At 55.9% G+C, this 11,084-nt stretch overlaps 2 protein-coding genes across 3 annotated transcripts; one reads left to right on the plus strand and one right to left on the minus strand.

Moving 5' to 3' along the window:
• Positions 1-6: 6 nt before the first annotated feature.
• Positions 7-5,860, minus strand: LOC112871799 (myotubularin-related protein 9-like). Of its 2 annotated transcripts, none has more exons than XM_025934845.2 (10): positions 5,676-5,860; positions 5,389-5,497; positions 5,023-5,148; positions 4,734-4,907; positions 4,003-4,229; positions 2,450-2,611; positions 2,134-2,275; positions 1,831-2,051; positions 404-555; positions 7-321 (listed from the first exon to the last, which is right to left on the minus strand). In XM_025934845.2, the coding sequence occupies exons 1-10, from the start codon at positions 5,858-5,860 to the stop codon at positions 188-190; spliced, it is 1,632 nt and encodes a 543-aa protein (XP_025790630.1). In that variant the 3' UTR covers positions 7-187. The 2 variants fall into 2 exon arrangements, with proteins under 2 accessions (XP_025790630.1, XP_086572446.1); XM_086716320.1 differs by having other exon boundaries at positions 7-349.
• Positions 5,861-8,040: 2,180 nt separating this feature from the next.
• Positions 8,041-9,416, plus strand: FAM167B (family with sequence similarity 167 member B). The gene is made up of 2 exons (XM_025926085.2): positions 8,041-8,301; positions 8,968-9,416. The coding sequence occupies exons 1-2, from the start codon at positions 8,041-8,043 to the stop codon at positions 9,196-9,198; spliced, it is 492 nt and encodes a 163-aa protein (XP_025781870.1). The 3' UTR covers positions 9,199-9,416.
• The last annotated feature ends 1,668 nt before the right edge of the window (positions 9,417-11,084 follow it).

Below are 11,084 nucleotides of genomic sequence, written 5' to 3' on the forward strand. Positions count from 1 at the left end.
AGCTGATACCAGTCATAGATATCTTTATTATTTGGACCTTCTCCCCCACACTACGGACACTTCAAACCTGGAGCTTCGGTATTAAGGGCTAGGCTGGGTTGCAGGCACCGTCATCCAAGGCCCAAAGGTACTGAGGGACTTGGAGAGGTCTCAGGAACGTCTCAGCCACTATCCAAGGAGCCAGCCCTTAAAGTTGGGGCTCAGAGGCTGAAACTGTTGGCTGAGAGAGCTTGGTCTTCTCCTTATCTGTCACTATTTGCCACACCTTCTCCCATGCTACCTCTGAAGGTTCAGGTGGGCGGATCCAGCGCAGAAATAGGCCTGAGGAGGAGGAGGACAGATAAGGAAGCTGAGCAGAGGGGTTAGCTAGCTCCCCAGGGAAGAAGTTGGGGTAGGGGGTCACCTTGCCAGAGTCGCAAGCTCTGGAGCTCCACGGAGGGCCAGATGGCCAAGGGATTGGGGGCGTAGAGCGGGTTCCGGAGTTTCCGTTGCTCTTTTGGCTGGTTGAGCCCAGACCACAAGGAGTGTGTTCGAGTCCTCACTTCACAAAGGCATCTGTAGGAAGTGAGTTTCCAGACTCAAGCTATGCCTTCTGGGATTCTGGGTTGGGGACCCGGGTTAGTAGGGTGCCAGCCATTCTGGGGCAGTGATAACCTCTCCTTTTTCCTGCACATGTTCTTGCCAGTCAGATACGTGTACTGGGCACTAGAATAAAGTAGAACAAAACAAAGTCCTAGTTGTTCAGGGGTTCCACTTAGTTCTGCCTGGAAGTATCAGGGAGGCTCATGAGAATGTGCCACTTGAGCTGGGTCTGGCTGCGGAAGTTCACCAGGTGCGCAAAAGCATGGAAATACTCAGGAGGGGAGACGGGGGCCGAGAGCAAGAAAGTGGGGACAGGCCCAAGTGAATGTTGGCGAGTTTTTTTAAGCTGGTGACGGGAACTACAGCAGTGAGACGGCTGTCCCAATAGCCCACGTGGGAAGGAGAGTCTGGATTGGGGTTAGCAGGAGGGGTCTTTGACAGGAAATGACCAAGTAAGAAAGTTTTAGGAGAAAGGCTGTATATGAAAGACAGGGGAGAGGGAGATAACCATTTCTAACCTGGATGAGCCAGTAGTGGAGTCAGCGAAAACAACATGGGGGATGGGGACCCAGGCAACTAAAGAGAACAGTCTCATCTCAGACCGATGAGAGATGGCTCTGGGGGGGCTTGGGAGCACATGGAACGAGCCAACCAAATGGTAAGAACAACCACTGCTTGTGTGCCAGGCACTGTGCTAAGCACTCCCTATGCCTTAACTCCACTGATCTGCACACAGCCCTGCTCCGCAGAGATTGTGGCTGCCGTTAGAATCCTCTCCTTGCTACAGATGGATAGAAACTGAGACAGGTTTCCTAGGATGCCCCAACAGGTGAGTGGTGGAGCTGGAAGTTAAGCCCAAACAATTTGACTCCGTTTTCAACCTCTACACCATTGCTTCACTAGAATCAACCCTGCAAGTGGTAGGGAGCCCCAGAAATGATTTATTTTGCAGCAACTCTCCCCATCGGTCCTTGTTTTTAAGCTAGGGGTGCACGAGCCCTTGGTTCTGGACAGAGTAGGTAGGTCTGTAGGATTGGCCTTGGACCCATTCAAATCTGGGTTTGCAGAAATTAGGGGAAAGCGTGGGGTTTGGAGGCAGGGGAGGAGAAAACACTCCAGAGTTTTCCCCAAAGAGAAACTCATTCGAAAGGCAAAGATGCCTTCCAGGGACATAGGTGCTGACACAGCAGGTGTCTGACCCCATCCTGTGCCTGGCCCCTGACTCACCTTGACACCCCCTTAGCTCACCTCTCCTTTTCGCTGTTGCAGAGGAAGGTGCCAAAAGGGGAGGCATACGCGTGCTCAAACAGGGCCAACAGCAGCCCCTCCCCAAACTCCAGTGACAGCGGGAACTGGCGGCCCAGCTGCCACACGCAGTCCAGGAAGAGGAGAAAGGTGGGTGCCTCGTGCTTGGGACGGGCATGGGAGAAGGCCGAGTGGGCACAGCGCAGCTGGAAGGGGTGGCCAGCCTGGGAAAGGGGTAGAGCCATGGGCACAAGGAAACAGGGTTTCTGGATAGAAGGGCTGGGCTGGGGCTGAGTGGCCACTTACCTGGATCCACTCCCGCTCCACCAGTTCCTGGAATCCAGCCATGGTCCGGCTCAAGGGGTCCAGGATGAGCTGGGCCAGCGAAGTCACAAGCAGGGTGCTATCTGTGCCTTCAGCCCCATGCACCAAGATGCAGGCCCCTTCCCTGTGGGCCAGGACTTATTAACTGGCCAGTCCCTCCCTGCCTGGGGTGGCCGGGCCAGGAATCGAATGGGCCCATTTCTAGACTGTATGTGCTTACTGAGACGTGGTTGTGTGCCCAGGAGTTGAGAGCCCTGCCCGTCTGCCCTGTTCTCTGCCTCGTAGGGTGGGGCCTTACCTCTCCATGCCCTGGGCTGCTAGGCAGGCGGTGCTCAGTGCCTCTTTCACATGTGCCAGCCAGCAGCAGCCTTCTAGTCGACGGAGCCAGCTATCTGTGCTCTGCTGCAGGTCCCCACAGGCCTCCACCAGGCGCACGAAGCTCTCCTGTAGGGGCTGTCCCCTGCACAAGTGGGAATCTGGTCATCCCATCTCCAGCCCAAGCTCTGGTGAGCACAGCCTGGGAGCCAGTGCTCCAGACCAATGAGGGAGACAAAGAACCCTCAGAGGAGCCCATTCGACAAGAGGGACACAGGACCCTTTGGGGAGCTCACTTAACCTGATGGGAATGATTCAGTATCTTTGGGGATTCCCCAATCTGATGGAGGAGACCCAAGAAAGACCCCTTGGGGGAGACCTAGTCTGTTTGGGGGGGTACCTGGGGAAAGGTCACACAACTTTGTCGGAAACAATGCCATGGGAAACGCCCAATTTGATAGGAGCAGCACAGTACTCCCTGGGGAGTCCCCGTCTGACAAGAGAAACACAATACTCTTAGGATTCTGGTATCTGCCCCTACTTCCCAGAAACTGCTCTGCTCAAGATCACCAATGTGACCTCCCACCAGAAAATCTAATGGAGATTTTTCCAGCCCTGTTTAAAAGCCTCCAATGGCTCCCCTCTGCCTTTAGGATAAAGTCTAAGCTCATAATCGTGGCATTCAAGACCTTTTCTCTGGTCGCTGTCACCCCTTTAGCCCCATCTCTCTCTACACTCTACCTCACACTATACTCCCACCAGACTGACATACTTGCAGCTCCCCAGGCAGGGCAAATGGCCAGGAACTCTGCAGTTCTGTCCACCTGCAGTGTCCTGCTCTCCGGCTAACTCCTTTCCGGTGTCAGGTAAAAGGGATGCTTTCTTTGCACTACCCACACACAAGAGAGGGGCGCCTGCTCTATGCTGCTGCTTATCACACTGAATCCTAACTGCCAATTTACTGCGGATCTCTCAGCCACGTCTGGGCTGGCCACCATCTCAGCCTCTGGTGCTCAATCAACACTGGCTGAATAAAGGAATAAACGGGTTTGTATTCTGGACAGGGGAGCTTCCTCAAAGCACAAAAACTCCCTTAGGACCTCCTCTCGGTACTACCAGCACCTGGAGACCCAGGCAATAGGTACAGGTGTGCAGGTCCAGCATCAGGGCAGGGCTGGGACCAATGGGGAGGGATGTGTGTGTGTGTGTGTGTGTGTGTGTGTGTGTGTGTGCGCGCGCGCGCGTGTGTGTAGTGTAGTTGCTCCTGGAAGTCAGTTTAATGTAGAGAGGCTTTTTCTTTTCCAGGCAGAGTTGGGGTGCCTGGAGAGAAATGAGATCTGTCAGTGGGGGTGTGCAAGTGGGGATGCCCACCTGGTGGGATGGCTACCCGGAAATGCCTGACAATTCCTAAGTTTCCTGGAAGACACCCCCCTACTCCTACTCTTCTCTCTCCGCCCCCCCCCCCCCCCCCCCCCCCGCACACGTTCATGGAGAGTCCTGTAGGAGACCGCCTAGGAAAGGACGAAGACCCTTCACCTCTCCAGCGGCCGGTGCAGCCTTTTCCAGCCAGGGTAGGCGGCTTTGGCCTCGGTCCCGCCGCCAGTCATGCGGGCCTGTTTGGCGGCCTGAGACGAGCGCGTGTCCACGATGAAGCCCCGGGCCCCAGGGCGAGCCCCCGCCAGCACAGCTCGCAGCAGCTCCTCGTCCTCAGCGCAGCGCCTTTTCTGGGGACCAGTCAGGGGCTGGCTGGAACGTACCAGCACCTGTGGACCGGGACTGCGCTCCGGAAGCCGTAGCCACCCAGCCTTGGCTTGGGGACTCCTCTCCCGGAGCCCCGAGGGAGGGTCTACACACTAGGGCAGGTCTAAAGCGGGCAGGGGCAGGCCGGAGCCTAGGGCCTTAGCGGCAGAACTGGCCGGGCGCCGGGCCCGGCCTCGGGTGTGTTGTAGTCAGAGGGGAAAGGGACCCGAAGAGTAGGCCGTGGACGAGTCCAGGGTTGACAAAGAAGGGACTAAGCTCAGGGGGCCCGACCGGCCGGGGGCGGGGCCCGGGATTGGCGAGACTCCGAAACTGGGGAGAGGGGCGGGGTCAGAGCCAAGGAAGGCCGGAGGGGGCGGGGCCTGTTGGAGGCAGGACTGGGCGCGGCCAAAAAGGGTTGGAGCCGGCCGGCGGCAGCCGCGCTGCGAATTGGCCGGACCGGTGCAGAAAAGGGCCAAGAAGGGCCGCAGTTGGTCCAAGAGGCAGAGTCTGGGGAGGGGCGGGCTCACGGTTCCGCTGGGCGCGTGGTGGTAGCTGAGCACAGGGAAGCGGCCTCCCTGGCGGAAGCGGGCGCTGCGCGCCAGGGCACCGTCGTCCACAGAGCGAGGCACGATCACCGCGCGGGGGTAACTGGGGCACACGCTGAAGTCCTCGTTCACCTCGCTCAGCCGCCAAGCGTTGGTCTGCGGCCCAGGGAGAGGCGAAGGCCAGGTGTAGGGCACCCAGTGAGTGTCAGGACCCCACGCCCCTTCCAGGCGCGGCGCTCGCCCAACCGTGGGCCCCCAGGACCGCACCCACCTCGCGAGCTACTCGCTTGTAGTAGCGTTCGGGTGGGTGGAAGTGCCAGGCGTCGCCCAATCTCAAGCCCTTGGGACGGTAGAAGAACGGAAAGGAAGTGATGACCGATTCCAAGGAGGACAGCGCCTGGGGAAGGAAGTTGGGCGATCTGGGCAAAGTCGGAATCATCTCGCCCGCACCCTCCCAGCCCCTTTCGCCCCTCAGCTCCCTCCTCTGCACTTACTCCAGACCACCCTGCGTCCCTTACCATTGGCTACGTTCCAGGGTAACACTGGATGCCGAGTCCCCTTGCGCAGTAGCCCCCGTTTACTCCTCTCGTTACGGAGTAGGGGTAGTTTAGGGGCCTCGGGTGCACTGCTTGTGTACCTCGATGGACCGGGCGATGTCCAGCGACGCTTCCACGCCCTCTATTTCCAGCTGCAGCACTCGGAGGTCCTTACAGCGCAACGTGATGGTGCCGGAGTCACTCGCGACCCTGGGGATGGACGGGCTTAGGTTGAGTGTCACCCGCCCGTCACCAGGGAAGGAGAAATGAGTTTCTTAGGACTGGACGTAATGCAAGGGTGCAAGGGCTCCAACTGCTCTTGCCCTCCCCCCTCTCCTCCCGGAGCCGCAAACTCCCCGACTACGGGGACGCCCCCGCCACGTCTCACCGCTTCTCGATAGAGTCTACGCTACGCAACAGCAGCAGCCACAGCTCTGAAGTCGCCTGGGGCCCTGGCGACAGCAGCAGGTGGTGGCCGGTGAGGCATAGCGTGCCACGCAGTGGGGGTGCCTCCGGACCCCTCAGGAGCTTGGCTTGGGCCCGGCCGGTACGAATCAGGTCCGAGAACTCCATTCCGCCTGGGGTGGGCCTAGGGCCCAGCAGAAAGACTCCAGGAGCGTCAGGCGGGGCGAGCGCGGGCTTCGAAAGGGACAGGAACTGGCTGGGCAGCTGGCGACGCCGGCAGGACAGCTGTTAAGGAGGCCCCTTGGAGGAAGGGATCGAACAGTTTCACAGGAATTTCCCCCTCCTACTGCCAGCACCTCTTAGCGAGGAACCCGGCCAGAACCTGTTAAGGAAACCTCAATTTCATCATCTGTGAAATGGGGAGAATAGTCTTGCTTAAAGCCCGTTGCCTCCTGTCTTGGTCGCAGGTGGCACTTAACAATTTTGTTTTTTTTAAACTCAGGTGCTGCCACTCTCGCTGATTTAAAAAAGAAAGAAAAATACCATTTCTTGTACCCTGGTGGAAGGGGTTGGAAAGTGTGGGTGTGAAACTGGGAACTGTCTACTTCCTCCCTCTACATCTGAGGCTGGGTGGGGGAAATCCCTTAGTCCACCTTAAATGCAAGCAGCTGTGTAGCTGGTGCCCCTCCCCCACCACAGCTGGAAGTCGCTGCCTGTGGGCGCCCTCTATGGGGGCCACTTCTGGTTTAGTCTTCCCCTCAACTCGGATCACTCCATCCTTCCACCAAGTATGAATTGCCTGTACACTGAACTGGGCCCTGTATTTAGTGAGAGGCCCCAAGGATGACTGGAGAAGGTTCTGTTCATTAGGATTTTCAGTCTAGCAAGAGACACACACTTAAGCTGATAAATTACAAGAGTTTAAAGGATTTACTGGAGGACCCATCCATCCATCTCTCCATCCATCCAATTATTCTTTCATTTCTTAAATGATGCCTACACACTGTTAAGTGCTGATTACTAAGAAGAATAAGACAGATTCTTGCCTTCAAAGGGCCTTTTGGTCCATTAGGTTCCACACGTCTAGAGTCCAGGCACACACACACACACACACAAAACCCTTCTTTCAACACACACACACATTTCATTAAACACACACACAAAGAAGATAAATCATAGGGGGACACCCATAACATAAACATAAAATCGGAATAATCTGTGAAAGGAACCAGACATAAAAGAATACAAATTGTAAAATTCCACACCAGCTGGGATGGGAATTCGTTAGAAATGCAAATTATCAGGCCCCACCCCATATGTCTCTTTTAACAAGCTTTCAGGAGATTCCCATGCACACTAAAGTGTGAGAACCATTGGAAAGTACACAAAAAGGCAAAACTAATCTTTGCTGTCAGAAATTATGGTAACATTACCCTCAGGAGAGTAGTGACAGGCCAGGAGCACTTCCTGGATGCTGGTAACACTCTTGCTTTATCTGGGTGCTGGGTACATAAGTGCATTCAGTTTGGGAGAATTCAGCAAGGCATGCATTTATGATATGTGAGTTTTTCTGTGTGTATATTTCAAAACAAAATTTTAAAAAGGGAACAGCTCTGGTTGAAGCCCTGGGAGGGACAGGAAGAGAGAGGGTTTAGGAGCCCTTCTACGGCTCTGCCTTTATCCCATATACAGTCCTTAAGGGGTTTCCAAGGGAACCTAAAGTTCCTTAAAGTATAGCTTGAAATCAATCATTGATCTGTTCCAATAGAGAGTCGGTGACTTGTCCAAAGTCTCACAGAGCCAGCACCAGAACCCAGATCTCCTGACTCCCCGGCCAGGGTTCTGGACACTGTTCCTTTCCTACAAGGCCAGTGTCATGAGTGAGGATGGCGAGGGGGAACAGCTCACCAGCCTCTGTCCAATCCCCACCCCTTAACTTGGGTCTTGGGAAGAAGGCCAAGACTCTAGTGTGGATGATGCTTTTCTCATCCTGGAGCAACTTCCGTTCTGGGAACTGGGTGTCTCCTTCTGGGCAAAGACAATAAAATTCATCCAAGGGGCTGGAGGAACAGGGCTCCTCCTGCCCGCACCCGGATGAGCATCACGTGGCTCCTGGGTTAGCAGGCCAGGAAAATCCCAGCCCTTGCACACTTAGCCTCCCATACCCCTCTATTCACCCAGCCTGACACACTCAGAGAGACCAGACCCACCTTGAGCACTCACCGTCACACATTCCCTGGCACAGTTCCATCACCTTCAGCTCCTGCCACCTCTCCCCAGCAACACTGCCACCCTTTCCCAAATTCCCAGAGCTGCAGCCTTGCCCTGTCACTCACCCCAAATCCACCATGTCCCTGGGGCCACTGAAATTCCAGGCAGTAGGTGAAGAAAATGAAGAGGACGAGGAGGGAGAGAGCCTGGACTCCGTGAAGGCACTGACGGCCAAGCTACAGCTGCAGACACGACGGCCCTCATATCTGGAGTGGACAGCCCGGGTGCAGAGCCAGGCCTGGCACAGGACCCAACCCAGACCCGCACTGGGGGGCCCTGGGACCCTCTGCGGCTTCGACTCAATGGACTCTGCCCTAGATTGGCTCAGACAGGAGCTGGTGAGTCAGGTGGGGTGGGCGGTCTTGCAGAGGGCCAGTCATCCTTAGGACCCAAGAACAATGGGTGTGGGGAGGGGTTGAGAATGGACCTCAACTCCAGCAACTGCCTGCTCCTGTTGCTTTGTCCTGGGGCTGAGGAGCCATGAGTGGACTTGTCCAATGTTTTATCCAGGGAGCCTTGCCAAAGCAGGATTCCATCCAATCTATCTTCTACCGACTACTCCTGTGGCTCTGGGGACAGAGCCCTGGCACCAGTTATAGGTGGGGAAGGTATGGCCTCCCCCACTCTGGGAATTGCTATACCTCAAAGATGCAGTGAAGGACAAAAGGAGGCATTGACCACACCGTAGGCAGAATCTGAGGAGGCGAGCATTACATAGGTGGCTCATAACCCATTATGTGCGAACAGAAAGATGTCCAGGCTCCAAATTGGAGATTCCGCTTAGTTGCCCTGGGGTGGGGGCCCAGGCACCTGTATTTGTTTAGCAATCTCTCCTTAACTTAGTTTTAGAGCAAGATCTGAGAGACGGGGAGGGATCAAGCTGGGGCGAGAGGGGGTGGGGAGGCCACAGCCTGTGCGAAAACCCAGGGTGTTGACAGGAAGGGAAGAATGACGAAAGTGGCTGAGGACCAGGCCAGCAGTCTCACGCCCCCTCTCGGCCGCAGCGGGAGATGCAGGCTCAGGACCGGCAGCTGGCAGGACAGCTGCTTCGGCTGCGGGCCCAGCTGCACCGGCTGAAGGTGGACCAAGCCTGTCACCTGCACCAAGAGCTGCTGGACGAGGCCGAGCTGGACCTGGAGCTGGAGCCGGGGGCCGGCCTTGCCTTGGCCCCGCCGCTGCGGCACCTCGGCCTCACGCGCATGAACATCAGCGCGCGACGCTTCACCCTCCGCTGAGCCACACCTGCACCTCCTGAGACCTCGCGGGAAGGGGAAAGGAGGGGTGTCCCAGAGGTGCCAGCACCTCGCAAAGCGTGCTGGGAGGGTTGGGAGATCACTCAGCTTTCTGGGAGCATAAAGGCCCCTGCTGCCTTAGCTTGGGAAGGGGGAGTTGGAGGAAGGGGAGAGGCTCGCCGACCCCCAAGCTCTTCAGTAAAGACCCTCTCTGCTTCCCATCAAGGTCTCTGCAGTCATTTATTCAGGCCCAAGGTCGTTGTGTGTCTTCTGTAGCTGGGACCAGGGATTACACTGCAGGAGAGAAGGCCCAGGTGGAGATGAACAGAGGCACCCCCCTCTCCCCCTAGCTCCAGCTCTACCTCCCTCTTTTACCAAGATCAGAGCTGGAAAAGAACTTCAAATCCTAAATCACCCCCATGAAGGTGACAGGTCAGTGGGCAACTGATGAATGCAGGACCTGGTGGACCTGGGTTGAAAAGCCAGCTCCACCATGCGTTTTCTATCAGATCTGGAGGCGGGCCCCTTAAGCCTGCAACTGTTGCTTTCTCTCTAAACTGGAAATGCTACTTCTCACTCCGCAAACAGCCGGAGATGTCTTAAGTGAGACAATGCACAATAGACACTCCATAAACTTGAACTGTGTCTTGCTTATCCTTGCTATCACCCGCGGTATTAGTACCATTGTGCTGAGGCCCAGAGATGGGCTGTGCAAGGCTCTGTGTCACCGGGTTCTTTTTTTTTTTTTTTTTTTTTTTACATTGTATCTCCTCAGCCTTTGTTTCTGTATTACCCTCTTTGTCTGACTTTCCAACTCAGGCTTCCTCTTCCCCCCACCCATTTCCTGTCTCCCCCTTCCCTCTGCAGCTGAGGTGCAGGCAGCATCAGCTTCCACCTCACAAACCCCAACAATGCTCTGTGGGCTCCCCTCCCCCAACTTGTTCACTAAGTGTAGGTCTGGTGGTGGTGACGGTGACACATTTATGTTTTCCTCCGGGTGGGGCCAAGGCCCCGCTCTTGTGCCTGATAGATGCCACCCAGGGTTCCTCATAACACTGGTGACCTGACGCTTAGCCTATGATGGGTGCCACCCTCAACCTGGCCCCAGGGGAAAGGGAGATTCTTGGCCTGCGTGCTGCTTGTGACAAGGTTCCTGTCTCCCGCCTATAACAGAAAGTCCTGCCAGTCAGCTACCTGCACCTGGGTCCCTGGGCAGGCGTGTTTGTCTCCCGCTTGTTGCAGGAGATGGTGGCAGGCCCCATATTTCTAACAGGGGCTGTGTCCTTGCCTCATCCTGAACTAGAAATGTCGTCCTAATTAGTGGGGGCTTGCCCTGTCCTCTGTCCACAACAGGGGCTGTGACTCTGTCGTCTTGAAAACGCGGGGTCCTGCCTGCTTCCTTAAACAGATTGTTGTCCAGCATTCTGTCTATAAGAAGGGGGTTATTAGCCTACCCTCTGACTCTAATAAAGGTATCGTCCTGAGCCCTGAGATGGCATGACTGTTGTTTTGCCATAGTTATTTGTTAACCTGACATCTGACTGTAACATAAGGTGGTCTGCTCTCCAATGATTGAACAGGGAGAGCGCTCTCTCCTCTGACTCCAAAGTCCCTCTCTTAGACTGTAATGAAAAGGTCACTCAGCTCTCAGACTGTGACAGCAGTGCCACTTGTCTTTCACCAAAAGCCGAGTGTATGTCTGCTTGCCCCTTGCTCATTGAGATATAAAGGCTGCCCTTGAATCTCTTGTCCAGGTCGCCCCCGGGGGGCAGGAGGGAGGTTCCATCAGGTACCTTTTCTTCAGCTCTAAGAGCCCCCCTCCGGTGGGCTGGAGATGTAAAGGACCCCCAGGGGCTGAGGAGCTGGGGGCTATGGCAGCAGGAAGCTTG

The sequence above is a fragment of the Puma concolor genome, chromosome C1, assembly GCF_028749965.1.
Source record: "Puma concolor isolate L17-30 chromosome C1, mPumCon1.1.hap2, whole genome shotgun sequence".
In the NCBI taxonomy this organism is placed as follows: Eukaryota; Metazoa; Chordata; class Mammalia; order Carnivora; family Felidae; genus Puma; species Puma concolor.

Excerpts from the sequence above, each read along its gene's own strand:
- FAM167B (XM_025926085.2), top strand. The coding sequence starts at position 8,041 with ATGTCCCTGGGGCCACTGAAATTCCAGGCAGTAGGTGAAGAAAATGAA. Across the intron at positions 8,302-8,967 it reads ATTGGCTCAGACAGGAGCTG|CGGGAGATGCAGGCTCAGGA; the intron begins GTGAGTCAGGTG and ends TCTCGGCCGCAG.
- LOC112871799 (XM_025934845.2), bottom strand. The coding sequence starts at position 5,860 with ATGGAGTTCTCGGACCTGATTCGTACCGGCCGGGCCCAAGCCAAGCTC. Across the intron at positions 4,908-5,022 it reads ACAAGCGAGTAGCTCGCGAG|ACCAACGCTTGGCGGCTGAG; the intron begins GTGGGTGCGGTC and ends CCTGGGCCGCAG. Across the intron at positions 2,612-4,002 it reads CTGCACCGGCCGCTGGAGAG|GGGACAGCCCCTACAGGAGA; the intron begins GTGAAGGGTCTT and ends CCACTTGTGCAG.